This window comes from Corylus avellana, chromosome ca7, assembly GCF_901000735.1.
Source record: "Corylus avellana chromosome ca7, CavTom2PMs-1.0".
NCBI classification, from domain to species: Eukaryota; Viridiplantae; Streptophyta; class Magnoliopsida; order Fagales; family Betulaceae; genus Corylus; species Corylus avellana.
Window position 1 is genome coordinate 29083615 of NC_081547.1, and position 26038 is coordinate 29109652.

General features: G+C 37.4%; 3 protein-coding genes across 3 annotated transcripts; 1 reads left to right on the forward strand and 2 right to left on the reverse strand.

Annotated features, from left to right (window-relative positions):
- The first annotated feature begins 59 nt into the window (after window positions 1-59).
- Window positions 60-6819, forward strand: LOC132188587 (NF-X1-type zinc finger protein NFXL2). The gene is made up of 13 exons (XM_059603087.1): window positions 60-1370; window positions 1446-1559; window positions 1675-1730; window positions 2043-2109; window positions 2910-3002; window positions 3434-3519; window positions 3622-3784; window positions 3920-4093; window positions 4272-4462; window positions 4659-4740; window positions 4945-5148; window positions 5865-5954; window positions 6042-6819. The coding sequence occupies exons 1-13, from the start codon at window positions 225-227 to the stop codon at window positions 6198-6200; spliced, it is 2625 nt and encodes an 874-aa protein (XP_059459070.1). The 5' UTR covers window positions 60-224; the 3' UTR covers window positions 6201-6819.
- Window positions 6820-9304: 2485 nt separating this feature from the next.
- On the reverse strand, window positions 9305-12046 carry LOC132187061 (putative serine/threonine-protein kinase-like protein CCR3). The gene has a single exon (XM_059601214.1). The coding sequence runs from the start codon at window positions 11866-11868 to the stop codon at window positions 9475-9477; it is 2394 nt and encodes a 797-aa protein (XP_059457197.1). The 5' UTR covers window positions 11869-12046; the 3' UTR covers window positions 9305-9474.
- Window positions 12047-20696: 8650 nt separating this feature from the next.
- LOC132186786 (uncharacterized) lies at window positions 20697-23934 on the reverse strand. Its single transcript, XM_059600848.1, has 6 exons — window positions 23426-23934; window positions 22119-22247; window positions 21906-22026; window positions 21732-21813; window positions 21228-21381; window positions 20697-21148 (listed from the first exon to the last, which is right to left on the reverse strand). Exons 1-6 carry the CDS (start codon window positions 23717-23719, stop codon window positions 21014-21016), a joined length of 915 nt encoding a protein of 304 aa, XP_059456831.1. The 5' UTR covers window positions 23720-23934; the 3' UTR covers window positions 20697-21013.
- Between the last annotated feature and the right edge of the window lie 2104 nt (window positions 23935-26038).

Here is a 26038-nt window from a genome sequence, read left to right on the forward strand (position 1 = left end):
CCATCAAGTAGTAAAAGGATAAAAAAGCACAAGCCCAAAGCCACACCAGTCTGGTAAAAACGGAAACTGGAACATCTTCCCCGTGCAACTCCAGTTTAAGTTTAAGCACAGGTGACAGGCGCTATTTATAAACCCATCGATCCCGACCATTGACACTAAAAATTCTTTAACTCCTATCTATAAATACCAAAAAAAAAAAACAAAAAGTCTTTTAACTCCCCAAAATGACATCAACTAACGACCTCCACCACCAACAACCTATCTCCGACTCCGATTCCGACTCTGATGGAGACTACGGCCGCACTGGATCCGAGACCCTTCGTCACGCAGACCTCTCGAACTCCATTTTCAGAGCCTACTTCGAGACCACCAGCAACAATATCCAATCATCGCCCTCCACGACGGACCTCGCCAAGATCCAGTCCTTCCTAACTTCCTCCTCCTCCGGTGCTCTATCATGCATCATATGCCTCGAGCGCATCAAGCGCTCCGATCCCACCTGGTCCTGCTCCTCCCTTTGCTTCTCCGTCTTCCACCTCATCTGTATCCAGAGCTGGGCCCGCCAGGCCTCCGACCTATCAGCCTTACGCGCCACGCGCCTCCCTATATCCCCCGAACTCGCCGCCACCTGGAACTGCCCCAAGTGCCGCTTCCAGTACTCCAAATCCCAAATCCCTAAACTTTACCTCTGTTTTTGTGGGAAATTACACGACCCGCCCAGCGACCCGTGGGTCTTGCCGCACTCTTGCGGCGAGATCTGCGATCGCCCTCTAAATCACAACTGTGGCCATCGCTGCTTGTTGCTATGCCACCCTGGCCCGTGCCCGTCGTGCCCTAAGCTCGTGAAGTCCACGTGCTATTGCAGCGCGGTTAACGACGTTCGTCGCTGTGAATTCAAGAAATTCTCGTGCCTCAACGCTTGTAAAAAGCTGTTAGACTGTGGGGTCCACAAGTGCTCTGAGACTTGCCACGATGGCCCGTGCCCGCCGTGCCGAGCGCGTGGTGTTTACAGGTGCCAATGCGGTAGGGTGGAGGAGGAGAGAGAGTGTTGCGAGCGGAGTTTCCGGTGCGAGAGCCCGTGCAGGGAGGTGCTGACGTGTGGGAAGCACACGTGCGGTAAGGGGTGCCACGTGGCTGGGGAGTGCGGGGAGTGCCCGCTTCAGGGGAAGCGTACGTGCCCGTGTGGGAAGAGAGTGTACCAGGGGATGTCGTGTGATGTCGACGCGCCGCCGCTGTGCGGTGCGACTTGTGACAAGACGCTGAGCTGTGGTCGCCACAGGTGCCACGAGCGGTGCCACCGTGGACCCTGCATTGGGACTTGCAGGATCGTCGTTGCCAAGTCGTGCCGGTGTGGGAGCCTCAAGAAAGAGGTACCGAGTTCTATTGGTTTAATATTTTTGAAGTATTTTTTTCGACGTGGGACAGCGTGATTGAAATTAAAATAGGTTCCTTGCTATCAAGATTTGTTGTGTGAGAGGAAGTGTCAGACAATGCGGGACTGTGGACGCCACCCTTGTAAGCGCCGCTGCTGTGATGGGGATTGCCCTCCATGCTCAGAGGTGAGTTCCTTGCTATCATAATATTTCAGTTCAGCCTTGTTTACTTCTGTTTTTTGACAAATACATGTGATAAAAGGCCCTTTTTTCTTTTTTTTTTTTTTTTTTGAAATGTCAGGTTTGTGGCAGGAAGCTACGATGTAAGAACCATAAATGCCCATCTCCATGCCATAGGTATGAGACCATTTGCTCATTGCTGTAAGCAACAGGTGAATAAGATTAGATGTTGGAGATATCCCATGAAATTTGAGGGGGAGGATACTTTATGGTTAAGCTAACAAGTTGAATAAGATTAATGACAAAAATGATATAGTATCTTCAAGACTTCTACTTTAGCTAGTACTGTGTCAGGAATGGTAGAGCTATATTTTTAGAGTAGGTTTTGCAAATATGAGAAGCTTATGATTGGTGGATAACTTCAATTTGTATAATCCTGAATTATAAATGAAGAGTGTAGTATGATGATAGTCGGTTTTGTTATTGCAGAGGTGCCTGTGCTCCTTGCCCACTGATGGTGACGATTTCATGTGCATGTGGTGAGACACACTTTGAGGTGTGAGTTTGATCTTGTGGATTCTGTGGTTCTTACTGGGAGCTGATTTGTTTCCTAGTATACTGCTACAATTCATAACATGTTTGTTCTACGTCAGGATTGTTTTTGAGTCTCTGACTGTTGCAAAACAATTGTTGTTTTCTGTTCACATGGATTAATAGCTGAATATTCTTCATTATTTACGTCTCTGTTCTATAGAAGTTAGATAATTCGCATATAGTTGGTAATGTGCTTCATGGCCAACCCTTTTCCATACTACTGGCATGCTCAACATGGTGCTTACTGCATATAATGGCCGTTGACAAGGCTCCTCAGTCATCACCTTTGGAAATTCATGAGGGTTGAAAGGCTGCAGTAAAGTTGGTGGCTTTTTCATTTGTGAAGTTGTCATCTCAAACGCCAGACTGTATGAAGCTTGGAGCAGTTAATAAACTTATTAACATTTCATTGAGGGTTTACAACTGTAATAATCCTCTTTATGTATAGTTGTTGTATTGTAGCTGACCCCATGCTAGTGCTCATGTAGGATGTGCTTTGATTACATGTTTTAGCTTTGGAATTGTACAAATAAAGTCGCCAGTTCGTTTTATAATTTTGTGTTTTCTTGTAAGGTTTTGAGATAGGATTCTATATTGTTAAATTTCTCTCTGATTGATCATATCGATTGGCTGTTTGCATATTTTTTGAAAAAAATAAAAGGAAAAAAAAAAAAAAAAAGACTTAAATGCATTCAAGGGCTACACGCTTGCTCTTAGTTTAGACTATCTTTGCTGAATACTTTATCATGGATTTTATATCAGGTTCCTTGTGGTACTGAGATGGATCAAAAGCCTCCTAGATGTCCCAAACCATGTCATATTGCTCCTTTATGCAGGCATGGATCAAATTGCAAGGTACCATTTGCTTTGTTCCTATGATGAATGGCTTTATGTTTGCAATTGAAGATTTTATAGATTTTTAGATTTCTTAAAATACATGTCAACGTGCATGAAGTATATGAGTGGTCTCCAATTGGAGAGCATATTTGCATTTGCTAACAATCATCATGATTTTTTCTTCCTGATTTTGACGGCCAGCAACCTTCACGATTTCCGTCCCAGTTCTTATAATATGTGGTTCTGATCTTACCGAAACTGAGTATTTGAAATTCCCTCGAATTTTGGTGAAGAGCCGGTTCTTCATATTTTTACAAATTTTTAGGTTTTTATATCTGAAATTTCTATCACTGTTCTTGTTGCTTTTGTAGAAGATGAAATGATAATTCATTACATGTTCTTCCCCAGATTTTTTTTTTTAGCATTGACGATCTTTTATTTTTGTCCAGCCACACAAATGCCATTATGGAGCTTGCCCTCCGTGTCGGTTACTGTGTGAAGAAGAATATCCATGTGGCCATAAATGCAATCTAAGGTTTCCAATGTTTTTCAGTTCATGAATGTTATCTTAAAAATCTGACACTAGTTAATGTCCTTTCTTTATGCAACTTATACTTTTTTTCTTTTTTGTGTTTAGGTGTCATGGCCCTAAACCTCCTCCTAATCCTGAATTTACATTGAAACCAAAGAAAAAGAAGTCGATCCATCAGAGTGAATGTACACCTGGTTCTCCATGCCCTCCTTGCCCAGAACTGGTTTGGAGGTCATGTGTTGGCCAACACGTTGGGACTGAGAGAATGGTTGGTTGCATTGTTCTTGCTAGCAATAGATAAAGATTATTGCATGCTTCATTTACTCAATAGATCTAAGGCTATATTAATGCCGTTTTAGGCACATTTTCCTCGTAAAGTTTCAATGTTTCTTTCTTGTATCAGATGGTCTGCTCACATAGATCAAAGTTTTCTTGTGAAAATTTGTGCGGAAATCTTCTTTCTTGCTGCAACCATTATTGTACTAAAACCTGCCATGCCCTGAAGAACCAGCATGCGACACCCATCCAGAGAGAAAGAAGTGAGACTTGTGAAGAGTGTCATCTTCCTTGTCAAAAGGTGTTTATACTTCTATTTCCTCCATTCCATTATACTTTTTTCTTTTTCATTGTATGCCTTTTACTAAGTGACCTTTTACTCTTGTATACCTGAGTGAAGAAGAGAAGTATTTCTGCAGCCTCCTAACCGATTCTTGAAACTCACAAGTTGCCTTATTATTTTAAATGTCTTCATTCAGGAGAGGAGGCCCACATGCTCTCATCCTTGCCCCCTACCATGTCATCCTGGAGAATGTCCTTCTTGCAAAGTCCTTGTAAAACGATCATGTCACTGTGGTACAATGGTCCATGTTTTTGAGTGCATATACTACAATGGCTTGTCTGAAAAGGAGCAGATTACTGTTCGCTCATGTGGCGGACCTTGCCATAGGTATTTCAGAGACATATGGTCATGTTAGGTTATTATGGAATCATGCTTATTAATTTACTTATATACTTTTTAATTAAGTAAACTAAATGGAGCCGTAATCTGGATTCTCTATATTCTTTATTATTGTTATATTTCCTTCTTTTGGATTAAGAAATAAAACTGAAACATGGGCTTAGAGGTACTATTGGTTGTGCAGGAAGTTGCCAAATTGTACACATCTATGCCCAGAGACTTGTCATCCTGGTGAATGCCCTTCACCTGAGAAGTGCTGCAAGAAGGTATTAATTTTAATCCCTTTACAGAGAAGAGCGTGTCATTTAACTGAACATGTGGATGTGATACCTTGTTTTCGGTCCTGAATGCTTTTTTAATATTATGATACAAATTGTAGCATTTCAACTAGCATATCATAATTTGATATACCTTGCCAACTACTTATCCAAAAAAAATTGATTTACCTTGTCAACTAATTCTTTTGCAAGGTTTTTGTTCGTTGTAAATGCCAAACCTTGAAAAAAGAGTGGTTATGTAAAGATGTCCAAGCAGCCTATCAGAATGATGGTTGTGATCCCAGAGATATACCAAAGAATCAGTATGGACTTGGACGTCTTTCTTGTAATTCCGATTGCAAGAGTAAAGTACAAGTTGGTTCAGAATTACAGTTACGCAAATCTAAAGTCGTGGAGGTAATATGCTTTTAATCTTTCCAGAATTTTTAGTTTTCCTGTTGCATCATGGATTCTGGCTGGTATTTAGGACTGTAGGGATACTTTTTACTTGAAAAGCTGTCTCTCTGCTTTGTTTTCTTGTGTCTGCTACAAGATTAGATTGTGAATTGATTCAACCAGAGTCACCAAGAAGCTGTAGTTTGGCGGGAGTGTTGCCAACATAAACACCTCTCAAGTAGCTTCCTTGTTTTATATTTACCAGACATAGGAACTATTAGGTTCTTCGGTTCTACTTACTAGGTTTTCATTGATTGCCTGCCTCCTCAAACTATTTGCAACTTGATATAGCATTCAGTTGGCACAACGTTTGGCCATGTACTGGAATATTTCTATAATCGCAAAAATGAATATAGAAAAACTGTAATCATGCAATCTTGACTTGTAAAAAGATCTGTTAGCACTGATTTCTCCGTGGGGAACATAGGAAATAGTTGGAATACCAAAATGGAGTCCTTTGTCTCTTCCTGCACAATGCATCACCCGAGTTTGGATGGACTTTCTTGTTCACAGTAAAATGAATGCTCTGACGAATATCCATTAACCATCTGAAAAAGTACTGTGCTTAACTTTTCATACATGAAATTTTGCATACTTGTGCATACAAAATTCATTAGCTTCTTGGCAGATGAGCTCTATTAAGGTGAAATCTGACACCATTGTAAATTTCTTTAAAGGAAAAGGAGCCGGATACTCAAAAGAATGTACCAAAGCGTCGAAAAAGACGAGAACACGTACAAGAAAACAAGCAAATCTCAACACTGCAGGTTTGTTATTATTTCAAGATAAAAAGGTGAACTCTTCCAAGTGCTCCTTTGTTTGTTTACCAACAGCAACTGTTCTTTTTTAAACAGAAAAGTGTAGCGGCTATAAAGTGGCTTCTTCTTTTTGTGGCCCTTGTGATGGTCCTGATTGCTGTAGCAATTTATGGTTACAAGGGTCTCGTGTGGCTTTCTGATTGGATGAATGAAGTTGAAGAGCAAAGACAAAGAAGAAGAACCCCCCGGGTCTAACCATTCTCCTGGCTTTTTTTCTTTGATACTTCATGTGGGTAGATCTACATTAGAGTCCTTCAGGCATTGATCACTCGGCAAACATTCTTTTTATGGTCACTCTTCATTCTTGTGGAGAAAGTTTGAAAGTGGTCAAAATTTTGGCATTTTTTCCTTGTTAAGGTAAGAGAAATGCTAAATACTTGTACTCTTTGATGTGACACTGCCAATTAGTCATTGTTAAAAAAAAAAAAAAAATCAAGATCTAATTGGTAGTGCCACATCAATAGAGTGGAATAAAAGTGCGGCGTATAGCATTACTCTTAAATTAATAGTAAAAGTAATACTAAATATTACACTTTCACCTTCATCCCATGAGGCTGATAGACACTTTCACATTAGCTCAATAAAATATAAAATGAAGGTGGGATGAGAGTATAATAGTATGTGCTATGTAGCATTACTTTTAATAGTGTGCACCATAGCATTGGTAAATACCAAATCATTACATAGTTCTTGTAAACTGTGGCCTTGAAGTTGGTGGAAAAGCATGGCGTGAAAATTTTGGAGTCATTTGAGATTGCAACCTATATTTTTTGAAAGAATTATCAAATTGGAAGAACCAAACAATTTTGTCCAATTTTTGTAGTTCACTCTCTCGATTCTTTCTCGTAATGTTTGGCCCTCAAGGTAATCACAATTCTTTAATCATTGCAAGGCAAGGTAGGTGACTCTTTAAGTGTAGAGTAAGGTAACCCAGGGTTTTTCTTTTAAAGCATTTTTATAATTAGACATAGAGATTTTATACGCTACACTTTTATTTCAAAATTATTTTATAATGTTGACGTGATAGTTTCAAGTAATCTTTGAATTTTTTTTGTTTTTTCTTTAACAATTACTAATCTAAGGGTTGTGTTTGGCAACACCCTCCACTTTTTTAAAAAAATTTTATTTATTTATTTATTATTTATTTATTTCTCTCAAAAAAGTTTACCAAACTTTCTCAACTTTTCTCTCATAAAAACAAATTCAAATTTCCTTTTACCTTTATATATATATATATATATATATATATATATATATATATATATATAAACTTTTTATTACTTTTTAAACAAAAAGTCAACAACAAAACTGTTTACCAAATCTTCAATAATATTTCTGTAACATGGTTCTTGACTTGGTCAGTCGTAATTTTCTTTAGGTTCCACAAGACCAGCAGCCCCGTGTGAAAGGTGCATGTCGCCTGAAAGCAACACAAAGGGAAAGAGGGGGGGTCTAAGCATTTGTTGTCAACATCGTGGGTTCTTGGGATTTTACATGGACCGTAACTCCATGATTCTGAATTTCTTTGGTCAAACTTGTCCCAATATTCAAATTATTAGGTGATAGATTATTAATGTTATACACTATTTTTCTTTTCTTTTCTTTTTTTTTTTTAATTTTTTTTTTCTTCCAAAATTAGTCTAATGCTTTTCTAAGAAACCTTCAAACCTAGGTTGAAGAGTCTCATAGTGTCCCTTTGGTTTAGCGGTTTCAAAACTTGCGATTTGAAAAATTAGCAATTTCAAATCGCAGTTAAACGTTTGGAAAAATTATGATTTAGTCTTTAAAATCGTGTTTTCAAAAACACTTTTTACTTGCTATTTGAAAACATTGATTATTTTATTTTTTAAAACTATCATTTTTATTAAATGCACTCTCAAATAAAACATTTATGAGATTTTATTTGGTGAAAGCAAAAACCTAGCGGCACTAGCCTACTCCCATGTCGCCTTTTGCTCTACTATATGTGTCCAATTTGAGGTCGTTGAATCCACATGCATCATGGTGCCTTTTAGCTTGATTTTCACATTCTACACATGCTTTATTTGATAAAACCTTTTTCTTTCATCCTTAATTTTTGTTTTTTCTAAACCCTTTCAAAGAAAATATATATATTAACAAATAATCCAAAACATAAAACACTCAATTTTTTTTTTTTTTAACATGTCCGTACAAAAGGGGGAGGGGAATTCAAACTAATGACCTCTGCTTCATTAGGCATAATCTCAGTCGATTGAGCTACTTCTTGAGGGCAAAACACGCAAATTACTTTCATCTTTATATCATACAATAACATATTTATTTATTTATTTTAAAAAAAAAAAAAAAAAAAGAGAGAAGAAGAAAGAATATCCTCTAAAAAGCATTAAATATCTAATGAGGTTGTTTGGGCATAGCTCAATTAAAATTGGCAAGAAATGGATGATTCATCACTTTATTCATGTGCAACGGTGGGGTCTTCCCTAGCATTTCATAATTAATTGCATTTATTTTTTTTGTTATAAAACAACTTTAGCAAGCAAAGTTACCTCCAAATTTGTGCATATTCTTCACCAAACACCTTAATAAATATGAGCAGAGCAATAGAGGGGGAGGTGGTGGGTCACCAGCCTTCTTAGATGTTATTGAATGAATTTATACCGTTATTAATTTGTATTCCCTACACCATATCACCATTAAATGCCAATGCTTGAATATTAACGTTTCAGAGGCACCGTTAGATTTAATGAATTTATTCCCTGAGTTGAATGATACATATTTTGGCATCCCATGAAGCCGAAATCTGTACAATTACTTTTTCACCCCTACCATCGGGCAGTCTTCAAATTTTGTAAGTAATTGTGACATATTTTGCGTGACACTTACCACGTCAATGAAAGAATGTTACATCAACTTTCAAAGAAATCTTTTTTCATTAAGAAGCTAACTAGATTTAGATTTAACCTTATTGATTTTGATGTGAATGAATATTCAAAGTCAAAGTGAGCCCGACGTGTAACGCGTAGAATGGTGCAGTTTCTTTGAAAAGGTCGGACCACTTTCCATCTACCCCTTTTCCTGGTTGCAGCAAGATTGACAAAATAAGTAGACTTTGCTTGTGGGCTCACAACAACGCCCATATCACATTGAGAGTGAAGAATACTCTTGGAGCTTTTGTGTGAACGAAATTATTTGGTCAAATTTGGAAAGCGCTGTTCCCGACCAAGTCAAACATATTGCTTTGTATGAAAAAAAAAACAAAGGAAGGCTCTCAAGGACTTGAAAATAAAGGAGAAAGAAAAGGTTCTTTTTTGCTTGGAAATGAATTCAGTGTGCACAAAATCCTACACTACAGCTCAATGTTAGATCAAACTCCTAAACTTTACAAACAACAATTATACCCAATATGATTATCCAATCATTAAAAAAAATTGAAGGAAAAAATTTGTTTTGCTTTTTTTTTTTTTTTTTTTTTTCCTGGTTTGGAATTTCATTCTGAAGCAATGGAGATTATACCGCTTGAGATGCTGCCATGACTGTCATCAAACAGAGCCAATGCCCTGTCCAAATTGGCTACAATGTCAGCCATGGTTAGCCTCTCCTTCCCTTCCAAATGCACACAATGCATTGCAGAGTAGGCCATCAGCTCCACTGCCTCCACTTCATGCATTTCCGGCGTTCCAACTCTGGAGTCCAGGATCTTTACTAATTCTCCGGCCATAATGATCGGCACTGCAAAATCCACCACGCTTATGGGTGTTCTTCCGTCGTCACCGCTCTTGAATATTGCTCTCTTCCCTGTCAAAAGCTCCAATAGTACTACTCCAAGCCCATAAACATCACTCTTTGCTGTTAACAAATTTAGACCATAGTACTCTGGATCAATGTACCCAACTGTTCCGGCTGCTTTCATCGGTCTATACTCCCGATCGGATTCCGGCCCCATTAACGACAATCCGAAGTCGGATACTCTTGCTGTCCAATTCGCATCGAGTAATATGTTAGAGGACTTGATGTCTCTGTGAATTATGGGTGGGACTGCATAATTGTGAAGATATTCAATCCCTCGGGCAGCATCTAAAGCGATTTTGATCCTCATTTTCCAAGAATTCAAAACACTGCTACTCTTTTCCACGTTGTTCTTGTCATGTAAATGATCATAAAGAGCACCATTCTTCATGTACTCATAAACCAGAAGCCTTTCATCCTTCTCCTCGCAATACCCAACAAGCCTAACCAAGTGTTTGTGATGAAGGCGGGACAAGAAGGCCAGTTCTGAATCAAATGCGCTCTCTTTCTCTTGGAATTTCTTCATCTTTGAACCTGTTTCGCCCCTTTTGATAGCGACCTCGCGCCCATCTGTTAATTTGCCTCTGTATACAACACCAAAGCTTCCAGCGCCAAGCTTGTTCTCTAGGGAGAAATTGTTGGTGGCAGCTGCAAGCTCAGCTAGTGAAAATTCCTCCGCCCTGTCTCCATGCTTGGACGAGGTTCCGCTCCTCTGCCGCCTCATTAGCCTCGAGCCCTGGCGCCTAATGGTGCACGATCTCGAAGGCGGGCTATTGTTCGAAGTTACGCCATTGTTAGAACTGGCGGCTCTGGTGATTGTGGGCTGCACTGAATTGTGCACTTTCTTTTTCCCAAAACAAACACCAGTCCACAAGCAGTAGATTATTGTGCAAATACCCGCAAAAGCTCCGACGGATCCCACAATGCAAAACGCCAACAAACCCCTTCTCAAACCTCTGGATGTTGATGGTCGGGGTGAACCTGTTGGCCCTGGTGGTGTTTGCGGCGGCGGCACCGGCGGTACGGGCAATAAACAAGGCTTGCAAATATTCCCAAAACCAGAACAGAGCCTCTGAGATTGTGAATACACACCACACCCACTACAAGATTGATTATTACACGGCCCTGGAAGAACCGGAGGCAAGGGAGTCTCACCCCCTGAATTAGGCCACCCAGGTCCCCAACATATAACCGACAAATTCATCGACGTTAATCCACAAGTAAAATTCGATCCCGACACAATCGTTTCAAAGAAAACACCTTGTATCACATTCACCGAATACTCTCCGCCGCCGCCCCAACACGCCACCGATCCATTCAGTTTCCTCATCCCACAACTATGGCTCTCCCCAAGCGCCAACGTCGAGAACTCCCCCGCCGACGTGTTCGAAGGCACATCCAACTGCCCAGAATCGTTGTTCCCTCTGCAAATCACAAACCCAGTTGAATTCAATCCGCACACGTGTGAGCCACCCGCTACAATACTCTTCATCGACATGTTCCCAAACTCTTTCTGTATCTGATTCGCTATAGTAGTATTGCTTCCCCAACACTGAACCTGACTATCGTTCGCCAAAATACCACAAGAGAATCCAAACCCAGATGAGATTGACACAAACCCATCTGACGCAGATGGCAGTTTAAATTGATCGTTAACTCTCCAGCAATTAACCGAGCCTGTACCAACCACCGTGGCGCAGACCTGGTCATCGCCATACGAGAGGTTCTCTAATCGAACAGTGTAGTTTAAGTAAACCCGCTTAAAGGCGAAGTCGGTGCTGGAAAAGTCGGTGGTGTCCCAGCAGAGGAAGGAGTATCCGCCGGAGCGGAGGCCGCAAAAGAAGTTCCGGCCGCCGGTAATGGAGGAGAAATTGATGTTGGGATCGATGGGGATGGTTTGGCCGCGTCGGTAGCATTCGATGCGCTGGGTTGGCTGCGAGGCGACGATGCCGCAGACGGTTCCGGTGCCGAAGCTGACGGCGAGAGTGGCGCCGGAGCCGAGGGCATGGGCCGAGGTTGTCACGGCGAGGATGACCAGGATAACGACAGTGACCGTGTCAGCGACGGTGGCGGAGGAGAAGGGTAGTTTCGTCATCTAAAGGAGTGGTCTTTTTGGTAATGGGTGGTGGATTGGAGTCTGGCCAGCTTCATTGGCCTAGTTGACTGAGAGAGAGAGAGAGAGAGAGAGAGGCGGGGGAGAACAGAGCGTGTCTTTAAGACAGAGGAAGATAAAGACGCTGAGAGAGAGAGAGACAGAGGCCTAGGCTTTTTAGTAGCGGTGAGAAGTCTTGGGTTGTGTTTGGCAGCTTCGTGTAAACGGTCTTTGTATGGGAGTATACTTGAGTGATTGCTACCAATTTTGTTGCTCAATTCCTAGCATTTCGGACAATAATATAAAAGTTTTTTTAAGATTTGTGATGTAGGATAAATTTGAAAAAATTATTATTTTAATTATACTAGTGTGTTTTAGTTTTCATTTTTTGGGTTTTTCCTTTCGGATCGAGATTCCCTAGAATTTCTTTTAAATTTGAAATTTTTAAATTCATAAATTTCTGCCGTTCATCTAATATAAACGTCTAAAATAAGTCATATTTCAGTATTTAATAAGGAACTTCAAGGAATTTAATAAGGAATAGGATCGTCTCCGATCCATAATGGACTAGAGAATATCCAGTTTATGAGATTTCTTCTTATAAATCTTAAAGTTACAACAACACTACTATATATCCTACTCGCCAAAAAAAAAAATTAAAAAATTAAAAATTACTGGTCACTTAATCAAAAAAAATAAGGGTGAGTTGGAAGAGTAGGGGTGGCCACCCACCATTTCAGTCGGAGGCTACTGGAGAGCCACCCCCCAATGTCGCCGCCGGGGTGGTCGGACCACCATAGCCCACGGGTGGTCCTACCACCCCAAACCCAAACTAAAAGTAGGGGAAAGAAAAAAAAAACTGTTTCATTCGGCCGTGGATTACCTCGACCACCCCAAAAAAAAGGTCAATGAATTTTTTTTTTTTTTTAAGATCTGGCCACTGCGGACCACCGCCAAGGACCATGGGGTGGCTTCAGCCACCCTAGACCATCAGTCCGAGGTGGCCGAAGCCACCCCTAGCCCCAACTGGCCACCCCTTAATTTTTTATAATTTTGTTTTATAATTTTTTTAAAAAATATATAATATTTTATTATTAATGAAACATATGTCATATTTATGGCTTCGGGCCTGACCATTAACTGGATATTCTCCAGTCCAAAATGAATTGGAAATGATCATATTCCATTTAATAAGCCATGCTTCCTCATTAAATGTTGAAACATGATTTATTTTAAAAGCTTAAATGAGATAAACGGCTGTAATTTATGAATTTAAGAATCTCAAATTTAAAAGGAATTATAAGGAATCTCAATACTTTTCTTATTAAGATTAGGTCTTCCTTTTCTAATTAGGTTTGGTTTTCCTTATTAAATTAGGAGGTGTCTAACCTAATTTGTCCAGCGTTAATTTGTCGTTTTGAACTACGTGTTTGAAGAGATAAGTCCCACCAAATAAGCAATTTAGGCATCAAATTACTGAAAATTCAATTCTACTTTTTAGAAATAGATAGGAAACCTACTGCTCGCTACCGTTATTATAAAAGAGTACGGATCGGTGCTTATAAATGACTAAGCTTTTACTATAAGTTTCTTATACATTAATTGTCTGTCAATTTACGTGTCATTTATTATATAAGTTATTAAATAATTTAATTTATTTCCCAAATGTTATTGACTAATTTTTTTACCATGCGACACTACGAGACACTCACGTCGACTACTACTTAAATTTGTAAGAAATTTATTATTCCTCAAAGCATTTTTCCTTATAGACAGTAATAATGTAATATGCATTAAATTGAGACGAGCTCTTCTCAATTTTACACTTCCATTGAATTCTTAAATTTGAAGAAAACACAAAATAATGCCTAATTGACATTTCAATACCCGTATAATTGAGAAGAAGTGAATTATCATGATCAGTGAGTGGAGAAAAAACAAGAAATAATGAAACTTAAGATGGAAACAATGACGTGTAGAAAAGTCTGTATGTTTTAAAATGATTGGAAAATGTATATTTATTTCTTTAAAAAGTCGAAAGGGTACGTACTACTCTCTTTTCAAAAATAATGGGTTACAGATTAAGCATTTAATAAGTGTTTGTCTTGTTTACTCACTTCCATTAATATCTCATTGTTAGACATTAAGTATTTGTGTTTTCTATGGAAAAAATAAAATGGTAACTTGCTAAGTTATAACTAATCTTTGTTATTGTTAAAAGTAAAATGAATAACATATTGTTTTTTTTTTTTTTTTTAAAGAAACTCATCTCATATATTATTAAAAAGCTTGCTTAGCGTCTCCAAGAGGTAGCTCAATCGATTGGGACCACGCCCAATAAAGCGAAAGTTACTAGTTCGAATTCCCTTCCCCTCACTTGTGCGGACATGTCAAAAAAATAAAAATAAAAATACTTGCTCAGCAAGTACATTACCATGGATACAAGATGGGTAATCCCGAATCCATAGCTTGTCCTCGCATTTGTTTCTCGGAATACATGGTTGGCTTGCCACTTCAGTTGTTGTTGAGGATTTTTCTTAGCCTCCTCCGCCAACATGCAGTAGCTTCCCTTCCAAATACCCACACGGTTCATGGCTTGAACGACCTCCTTCGCATCACCTTCAAGAATACCTTCCTTCACTCCCAACTTCCTGCATGTCTTCGTTGCATACCATACTGCCAAGGCCTAGCCTCCGCTAACAATATGAATATGACATTTAGCCCATAGCAAAACTATTCTATTATCACATTTAAAGATGAAACAATTATTTTTTTCATCCATTATGAAGGTTAAGGTCAATGTTAGAAATTATATTTTGTATTATTTAATTAGTGTAACTTATAATTAAATAAACATTTATTTTACTTTAAAGGTTTATTTGGCAATTCCTAAAAGATACTTAAGTAATATGTGTTTATCCCTAATCACGAAGATCAATTTTTCCAAAATAAAATTGGTTTTTGCTTGCTAGTTGATTTACCATCAAGAAACCAAACAGATCCTTCAGGTTTGGTAGGAGAATGAGGGACACGGTGGGTACTCGCCGCCATTGACAAACACGTAATATCGCTGTCGTTTAGGCGCCCAGTAGACGAAGCACGTGCATGTATTATCACCAGAAGCATCAACATAATAAGCAAATGTGTATGAGACAGGTTTTAATACTCCATTTCACATTGGAAAACTGAAATAGTTCTAAAAATAATTTTACATTTTTTTATTAAATTAGAGAGCTTTATAACTAATTATTATCGGAATAAAATTTTAGGAGGTCGAGAAACAAAACTGAAAATATATATATATATATATATATATATATATATATGGGTTTGAAGATAAATGTTAATTTAATAAACTAAATTTGGAAAAAGAAATTAGTGCAATACAATTTGGATTATAATTGAAAGCCTAGTGAGTCAACGAGCATGAAATTCATGGCGGGTGGGTGTTGGTTAGAGACTAAATACCAAAAAAGGGAGAGAAAAATGGAAAGGGAAGAGAAAGAAAAAGGGAGGAGGTGGGTGTTTCGTATTTGTTTTCATTTGTAATAACTTTCCTTAGACCAGAAAATGGTCCAATCACGTCTACGAGAGACCCATAAACGGTAGGCTGGTCAATGGAAACCTCCAGAAACACATCCCCCCATCTATTTCAATATAACACTTCTCCTTCCCCCCATCTCCATCCCAATATAAGAGATGAGAGACGGGTCAGGGTGCGGGGTCGGAGTGTCTGGGCAGGTGAGCTTTGCACACGTGGTTGTTCAAAGAGTTTTTCAACACATTAGGCCCTGCACCCATTTTCTCATTTCCTATATGAATTTTATGAAATTTGGGCAAAAACATTTCATCGGGTCTATATTGGCTACCATCCTTATTCTTCTTCTTCTTCTTCTTTCTTACCAATTAGGAAGTTAATTTTTTCAATCTCGAATAAGATGGGCAAAGTATAACACAAGCTCCACCTACAAATGAACAGATCATTTAGTAACACTCTTATAGCATTTACAATCGGCTATTCAAAGGTTATTATAGCTAATTGATATGTAAATTTAGGTAAAAATGTAGCTGGATCTGGCTAATTATTTTTGCTCAAAAATTAGTGAGCTGCCTAGCCTGTTACCATGCTCACCAAACATTAAAGAAAAAAAAAACATGTAGGTGCTTTGAAAAAAATAAATCTTTAAATAAGTAGTGAAAGTGAATAATTAAAATAGAAGATAAATAAGTATTTTGAAAAAAAGGAATAGTTAAAATACTATATATATAAGAAAAAAATTTACCAAACCTAGTGGGAATGGTGTAACCCGTTCAAAAAACAAGTATTGGAATGCAATGCAAAATAAAATAATGGAAGCATTGTGAACATTGCACAACTCGTGTTTTTGAAATACATACACGTACTTTTTTCTGGGTATGTTTCACATTTATCTGTTAACCACAGCATGCATATTATTCAATCATTGAATCAAATATATATATATATATATATAACGTAAACCAGGGAAAATTGATGGCATTTATGACGTTTGGGTGGTCAGCTTAGTTGAAAAATTCTAGAAAGACAATACAATCTTTTATTGATATTTTCAAAGAGCTGTTCAGTTTTGTAATCGGTCTCTCTTTGCTGCGGGAAGAATAATGGGCATGTCGTCATGTCGGACCTTTTTGGTGTTTTCCACGAGTGAATTATAATAGCTTCGAAAAATGATTCTCACATATTTAATGATAATTTTATAAATTTAAAAAATATAAGAATAATTTTTTTTTAGGGGTAATAAGAGAAGAATTAAAAGAAGATGTATAACACGTTACTCGTACCACCCATACCTATACTTACCTTTTATAGTGGTTCTAGTGAAACCATGTTCACATCATATCCTAACTTTTACTTGTGAGTTATCCCATGGCAGCTTAAGCTTAAGTATTATGCATCATTTAAATTAAGAACGTTGTGGAATTGAGCATAGTTATTATCTTTAGAATGTAATTTATTGGTTTGTAAGTGGATTCTCTGTTACGCGAGTTGGATAAGATCGGATTAAGAGACCCGTTTTGAAACTTAACATATAAGTTAAATGCATTTTTAAAAATGCAAGTAAGAATCACATATTCTAAAGATAGATTTCCGTTTCTTAGACTAAATTAAAAGAATCTCATCCATTTCAATTTAAAGAAATAATCCTTCAATTATGTAACCTTGTCAAAATTTAAAAGAAACCCCTTTGATGCGTGAAACTTGTCAAGTATTATGACCAAATTCAAAAGAAACAATTAATGCTTCTTCATTTACCTGCACATCCTTTTTACTTTTCATACCTAATAGATTCTGATAAGGGGTTTCTTATGAAAACAGTTTATGATTGAGTCATTTATTTCAAAATGTGCGGTTGAAAAAGGAGTTCATGAAAAAACGTGTGTTTTCAAATATATATATATATATAATGAAAATGTGAATTTTAATAAGGGGTTGGGCAAATTTTATAATAAAGTGCAATGTTTTAAAATATACAACTTGACTCAACTCTCACTTGACATTAGCTCAAGTGAGATTGTGGCATGGCAAGGGGCAAAAGCTTTATGCGACTATTGCACAACATTGACTCGATTGAGTTTGCAGGAATTTTATAGAAGCGGGTTTTGTCATTTGAGCTAGAGGTTTGTAGCCCTAATCCTATTAGAAGTCGAATAGGACGGCGGACACACTATATATATATATTTTCATGATCATATTCTAAACTGCTCACTATGAGAGTGAGAGAGCATCATTGTAAATCCTAATTTTTCTTCTTCATAGTGGAAAACTATAGCAACTCTTTAGACGTGGCCCAACCCTAACCCCAAGAGCTTAAACTTGAAGATTTTATAATATTTTAAAACTCTTTGCTTGAGTGTAGTAGTGGGATATACATCAATCTAATTAAACTATCTAAACAAATACATCTCCAACTAATTTGTAAGTCTAAAGCTGTGGGGTGCTTTTCACCCTAATTAAGAAACAAAAAGAGGTGCTTTCATGGTTGGTAGGAAGATTCCTAATCAAAATTAGGGAACCTCATGAACAGTTCAAAAGATGTCAGAACAAAACATCAACACCACATAACATGTTCTTTTGGAAGGGTTTTATTTAAAAGAAGAAGAAGAAAAAAAAAGAGAGAAAAAGAATGTAAAGGACCAAATTGTTATGACAGCAAAATCAATCAAAGAGACAACACAATCGAGTGGTAGAGTATAAACAAAGGTAGCCAAGAGTAGGAGAATAAAACAACTAGTACCCAAAGGGCCCCGGCTTATCAGTGTAATCATAGCTGCTGTGCAAGCTTAGAACATTGCGGATATACATCCAGTAGAGTATTATTTTGATTGATGTAAAGGTAGCTTTGTTTAAGACCAATTGATAGAGTCAAATATATATAAAACATTCTTAGCATTCAAGACGGGAGAAATCAAATACAGTATCATGGCTATTATCTGGCCTAATTCTATCTCACATTGGAGAATCGAGCCTATTATCAGAGACAATATCATAGCCTCTAAGGTTCCTAGAAATGCAGAAAACAGAGCTTATTTTGCAGCAAATAAATTCCTTTGGATACAACTCTACTATTTCACCACTATTTTACTATGTTGACGTGGCATTGCCAATTCACCATTAGATCGGCCATTGTTAAAAGAAACACGCCATCATAGTGAGAGAGTGATGTGATATATAGCATTACTCATTTTGTAATTCTTCTTTATTTTCTATGTTAGCTCCTATTTGTCGCTCCCTTTCCCTCTATTTTGTAAGGAAAAAAAAAATACACACTGATTTGTAATGTAATATTTAGTTTCTTAAATCTATGAGAGTTTTTTTCAAATTGAATTGAAAGAATGCCAATCTATTAAATTGTCATTTGTTCTTAAAATATGTGATTCTCACATGCTACTTTTAATAAGAGTAACATATGCATTATCAAAAATGTATGTAAAAATTATGTGCTTTACGGGCATATGTCAATTTACTAAAATCCTCCAACCGAGTTTGGAAGAAAACTTTGTCCGTCAATAAATGTGTTTTTAACGGATACACAATATTATGTCAACTTCTTTGGTTGATGCATCCACCAAACAACATGATTATGTGTTTTTTTTTTTTTTTTTTTTTTTTTTCTTGGGCAAAAACCATAACGAAAATGGTTCTAAATTTGCTGCAAAGCTCAACAAATTTGATGATAATTTTAAAACTCAGGTTGTGGAAAACTTGGTATTATAGTACTCGAGGCAAAAAGATACGTATCTATCCCTGGATTCACAAAATCCAAACCATGATACTAAAACATGAGGGTTGGGGGCATGAGAACATGGGAAACGATTTTCAATGACAACTTTGAAAAAGACAAACACAGAAAACAAAGGGAACTTACTTAGCATAATACATAAAAGGGGGCCGGGGGAGAGAGATAGATTAAAACTTAAAAGAAGGCTGTAAAAGGCTCATTTGGTAGGCCTGAGTTCCTAACATGATGTCGGACTGCTAACTAATCTGATTACTCATACATCATTAACAAACTTAATAAGGCTGCCGCCGACCATGTGGCCGTGCACACTGCCCTCCTTGTGCCCCATTATCCGGGACTGCCAGATCATTCCCAGATGCACAAGTTCCTTTGCTACTGCCTAATTGTTAAGAGAAGAGATCCGGGTCCGAAGCCCCCAAGAAATGCGGGCATTTTACAGAATTTAAATCCTCAAAAGATTACTTTTTTTTTCTTTTTTTTTTTGGGAGTCTATACCCTGCCCCCATCTATTCGAGTTGTGATATGGTGGAACTCCCCAACAGAGAGGGCAGTGAGACCTGATTAGGCCGCAAGGCGTGAATTTTTTAGTAGGATGTGAAAAGCAGCTCTTGGAAGTACTGTGGGATTAGTCTATGTATGCTCTTAGCCCGCACCACGTATGGTCCGCAGGCTAAATTTGGGCATTTGGCCATTTGGGCTAATCTTATGCTCTCGACCGTGGCTCTAATATCAAATAATATAAACCTCAAATAAAATGCGTCTTTGATAACTAGCTTGTAAGCGGGGGTGTCCAAAAGCTTTTATGATTAGAATTGTAGTTAAGTAATATGAATAGTAACATAATCTTCAATTCTTCATATGGTCTCCAGGCTAAGATTGGGCAACTTGGGCTTATCTTCACAAAGAGGGTCACCTCTTTGTGAAGATAACCTGCATACCAATGAGGATCACCTCTACTTTCAAAGAAGAAAAAAGAGATGGGTGCTTTGAATATTGGCTGGTAAAAGACAAAGCAAAAATAGACTTCAAAAACAGAGTGTAGAGATAAATCTAAGCATGTGAAATTAGGCATGCATCTTATGGATGCAATTCTCGTGTCAGTCCCATTCAGCTCTTGGTTCATCCCATAACTATCGCAAGTTCATGTAATCCACATCTCATAACATGCACTGCACATGTAAAAGAAAACAATTGTCGATTCTGTTTTGTCTAATAGTAACGCTAAAAATTACACTTTTATCTCACTGGTTGATATAACAATGCCATCAACCTTTAGATTATTTTTTTTAAGGGTTTGAATAGTAGTGGGATAAAAACGTAGTTTCTAGCGTTACTCTTTTTCTTATAGTATTAAGAAATGTTGTAGGGGACAAATAAATGGTTGAAAATTATTTATAAAGTAATGTTATTTAGTAAACTGTTATATGACTGTTATACAACTAATATAATATGACAGTGAAAATCAATACTTGAAATTTTTTTTTCTTTACCAGTACTGATCATAGACTGATTTTCATTGTCGTTCCATCAAATTGTATGATAGTTCTATAATAGTCAACTAAATAGACTTACTCTTGTTAATTCGACAAGTTACATGAACAATCAAGAGGATCACAAGCTTAAAAATGAAGTAACATAACAATCAAAGTTTTGACAAATCTAAATACATTAATGGTGTACATGTGACCATGACTTGCAAAGTTTGAAACCTTTTTGATAAACCTTTGAAGGGGGCCTTCATCACCTCTTGTGTACAAATTGATGCTATACAAAAATTGAAGTCCAATTATGAGATGCTGCCTTTGAACAAACAAATTGTAGCATATTGTACAAAGAATGGCGGCTTTCATTATCACACACTATTTATTCTACAATGTCCAAGCAGAATTAGGGATTCCTTGCTTTTGAAACCACTCAGGCATATGGAACCTTTCGTAGAGCACAGGTCTCACATCTTTCTGCTGAGAGAGGTGCTTTAGGAGTGGAAGTAGGACATCCAGAAGCTGGTCACCAAGTAAAATGATAAAATAAGTGGAGAGAAGATGATGGAATTAAAATGATATCAAATCCAAATCTTGGTACCTGTGTGTCATGTGGTTGCCCAGCAGTAAATGGAATGCATGGAATTCCATTCAGTGGCTGCAACAAGAAACTGAATGGATTGTTGTCAACAAGAACAACTCGGCATGGATTCTTTGATAGGCAGGAGAGATCCTTCACATGCTCCCTATACTCCCTGTAATTTTGCAGAATCAAAGGTTTTACCAAACTCAACCAAATTTACTTTGAGCTCAATGGACCTTTTGAACCTTCATTCTTCCAACCTTATAGCACTATTCACCCTAAAACCTCACACTTCACCAAAAGCTTGGATTTAATGAAAATAATGAAAATGAAACTTAAGTAGGACGAAGACAAAGGTGTTGAAGTGAGACATTGATACGATTTTTCAAAAGCAGCAAAAAGACAGGTATACCAAATAAAAATTCACATTAAGGTTCCCCGGTTATTGACTATGAATTACAAAAGGGAGGCTGGAGGAGGTGGAAGGGAGAGAGGACCAGAAAGGAAGGAAGCAGTACTTACGTGCTAATTGTTGAAGGCCGATAAAGTCGAAGACTAAATCGATTTTCCTTATCTATTCTGTCAACAAGCGGTCTAGCATAACCTGTGAGAATTCATAAAGATACCATTCATAAAAGAGCAAAGGGGAAAAATACAAGTGGGAAGGAAGTCTATAAATTTTAAGTAATAACCAACCTTCAAGACCAGCAGTAAACAGTACAAGATTAGCAAATTCACCAACTTCTTTTAAGAATTCTTCCAATCCCGGACGCTCAAAAACTGTAACGTAATTGACCTTAGGTTTTCCTTCACATTCCTTCAAATCTCAATATATAGATGTCAAGATATTTTCATATGAATCACTGTTATATAATCAACTAGATACAAAATGATTACTATGCAAAGCACCTTGTCTGAAGATATGCATTCGAGTTCGAACCATTTCAACCCAGCTTCTGTTGCTTGATTACGAACAACAGCTGGCAAACTGGTTGTCTCATATGCACATACTAGAGTTTCGTCCAAGTCAAGAACTACCTGCAGGTGAATTTGTCAGTTGCCATATCTATAGAAGCAGGTAGCAGCCTTTTTTAAAAAAAAAAAAAAATCAAAACAAAGATGATAGAAAATCTATGTTACCGCTCTCTTTTGCTCAATTGCAGTGCTTTACCTAAACTAATTGAGGTTGGCATATTTTGCCCTCGTGTTCTTAAACTTTCTTAAAAAAACTTGGACATCCGAAGTTTAAAACTGTCAAAACATTGTACACCTACACCTAATTTATGAACTTACCATAAATTCCCAAAATTTGAAAATTAATCCCAATTCCCATGTCAACAAAGTACAACCAGAAGTCAAAAGTCAACAACAAAAAAGAAAATTCTATCATTCATATTTGATTATCAGTTCACTTAGGAGAAAAGCTCCATCACATTATTACATCTAAAGATCTCTACGAAAAAGAAACCAGAGCTAAAGCATAGATGGGAAGCAAACTAAATGCACACGGCAGAGAATCAAGGTAGCAGACAGGAAACGGTAAAAAAATACCACAGATATTGATATGCTAAGATTTCCTTGAAGCAAGATAATGAGTTGGGGGCATTCTTTGATCATTCCATAGGGGAAATTTACAACACACCCACAAGATCAAACCAAACACAAAGTACTACTAACATCTAATTTATGCCCAAATCAAGTGGCTCTTCTTGTCCTCAATATATCCCAAGCACAACACTAAAATTTGGACCTTAAAACAAAAGGGTTTGGGTTTGGGTTTATTAAGCTCCCTGCATATGAACACAATGAACTCAGAACTTAACTCTAATCCAAATATAAAACGATTCTTCTAAGTAATATATAAAGCAACGCCTTTTGTCTTTATATACCCAGAAAGCAATCAATTATCTTACCCAATTTGCACCTAAGAACCATGCAAAAAGACTTGCCTAAAATCTCCTAGGAAGCTAAAATCCTTTGCTATTAATATAACAACTAAATCCTGTCCGCTTAAAAGAAATGCTTTTAACCGTTTATTTCTACACAATTTAAATCCAATCATCCAATTGAATAAGAGAAGTAAACATAGAAGAAGTAAATGAAAAATAACAAACCAAAAAAACACTCGAAAAGCCAGATCAAATTCAAACTTGGAAAAAAAAAAAAAAGGAACTTTTTCCCAACAAAAAAAAAGAAGAGATGTGACGAGGCCGTACCGTGAGCTTCTCGGACCGGTCGTCGGAATCGAAGTCTGGGGGGGCGGCGGTGGGGATTTCGACGGCGGAGGTGGGCGGAGAGTCGTCGTCCGGGAGCTCAACGACCGGCAAGGGCTTGAAAGAAGGAGAAGAAGAAGAGGAGGAAGCCGAAGAGAGCATGGGGTGGTGACCAAGAGCTCTGAGGATCTGATAGAAGATCTGGAAGAAGAAGGCAAACCAGTTGAGGAGTGTCCGCCATACCTGCAGAGACCTCGGCGAGTACACCTCGGCCTGAGTCAACTCGGTCATGGGCATAGCGAAAGAGTGTCTCTCTCTCTCTCTCTCTCTCTCGCTCCAAGAGAAGGCGAGAGAAGTATTATTGGGATTTTACCGTTGTCTGCAGCCTTGGATATGTTCGTTAATTGCTTCTGTAGCTTCGTCTCTCTGACTTTCTCGGAGATGTAGTCATGGTTCTCCTCGAGAACGATAGACGCAAGGCCACGCGCTGTTGAGGAGAGCGGGACATATCGCCCAGAAATATTTAATTTCATTTTTGTTGAGATATTTGCTTGAATTACCATTTCCCAGTATTATTTTAAGGACAAAAATGGATTGGTGCGTCTGAGCATTCTAAATTTTAAAGAGAAATGTTAATTTAATAAACTAAATTTTTTTATTGTTCTTACAATATTCTATTTCTTGTTTTCAAGTTATAATTTTGAATTAAGATCTTTTATAACTCTTAATGTATTTTATTAGTGAAAATGTGCAATGCTACTATCTACATACTACACTTCTATTTCAATCTCATTTAATTAGTTTTTTTTTTTTTTAAGGGAATTCTTTCATCTTCATTCTATAATAAGAGATTCAGAGCATAAAGCTGTTACAGAAAAAAAAAACATAACTAAAAACTATGAAAAGTACAAAATCGTAAATACACTAAAAATTTAACAATAAAAAAGTATCTACCTCCTCTGATCCAACCCGTGTGCACACTTCATATAAGGGATAGATATATTCTGAGCAGACTAGATCTGAATACATGGATAAGTCTTATTTATAAAGAAACAAGCTTTATTGACCCAGTCGTGAGATAAATCCCTCACACTGAAACTATCACTCATCATCTCAAAGGTTAGGATAACACAACAAAGAAAACCAGCATCAATGGCAAGATCGAGCAAGAAAGTGGCAGAGGAAAACGAGCACGTGAGGCTCATGCACAAAGCGCGTGAGATCCACAAGATTCACACTCCGGCGCACACAAACCACATCTGACGCGTGCCAAAAAGAAGAGAGAAAAAGTCTAGTGTCTACAGGGCATAGTGACACTGGGGATAAGTGGGTAGTGGCACGTACGGGCTTAGGCCAGCGGCAAAAGAGTAGATCGGCAACACAAGGAGCCGATCTAAGTTTCCCAACAAAATATCAATGAAACTCAAGTGCGAGGAGAAGCCAAAAGACGAGGTAGAAGGGACGGCTACTACTGTTGCTGAATCTGGATGTTGCTGCTAAGTTCCAAAATCAAACCACAGCAAAGAAAATGAAAGAAAGAACAAAAAAAGGGGGAAGAGAGAGGGATGGAAATCCCTCCCTCTTCAGGGTTTCACCGGAGAGGGACTAGAGAGAGGCTATGGTTTTTCCCCATTTAATTAGGTTGATGTTAGCTATTATTAAAAAAAAAAAATTTTAAAAAGAGAGGCTGATGTGCACTACCACATCAGTCTAGTGTGATAGAATTGAATTATGGTGTAGTATTTAGCATTTTTCATTCTATTATATGAACTCTTTTTTTTCTTTTTCTTTTTTTTAATTGGAATATATGAACTCATGAGAAGTGCACGTTTAGAATCATAACTTGATATATTGATTTTATTAGGTACTAAATTCATTTGTCTTCATATATTATGATTTCATGAAAACAATGTGCAATATATGCTTGTAATATTAATAATTATTATTTTTATATGGAATATATTGTGTTATCTTTTATAGTTTCAATATAAAACTCCATTTTATGAGTCTTTTTAGTGTTAAGATACTCCCTTTCCCTTTGATTCGTATGAATAGATTTTTAGTTCTCAAGGTAACTTGTATGAATTTTATTAATTTTTAAATAATAGAAAACTCCCCAATAATCTTGATTATGAAATATTTTAAATTACAATTCAGATATTAGTTCGATTAAAATTTCAAACATTCAATAAACTTGGACAAAATTTTCATTTAAATTAGGTTAAATAAAATTAAATAATATATAATAACATCAAATTTTAATTATATAATAATTGATTTTCATTTTACGTGCTCCTTTTTGTGTAGTTGAATATTATTATTAAAATATGTGAAAGCTGGCGTAGGACTAGGAAGATGGACGGGGTCGGGGCTGCGGAATGATTGAGGAAGAGTTGCACGCGCTACAGGGAAGCGTGGGGTTGCAAAGATTTTAGGGACAAAAGGAGGAAAGCGAAAAGAAGATGGAGGCTTTGGATTTAGAATCCGCCAATCAGAAGAGACAATCTTTCCCTCTTTAAGACTTTGTCCTTGGTAATTATTAGTGATGATTCATAGGAGGGAGATGATATGCTACACTCGAGCGTACCCAATACCATGCACTTATTATATATAAAA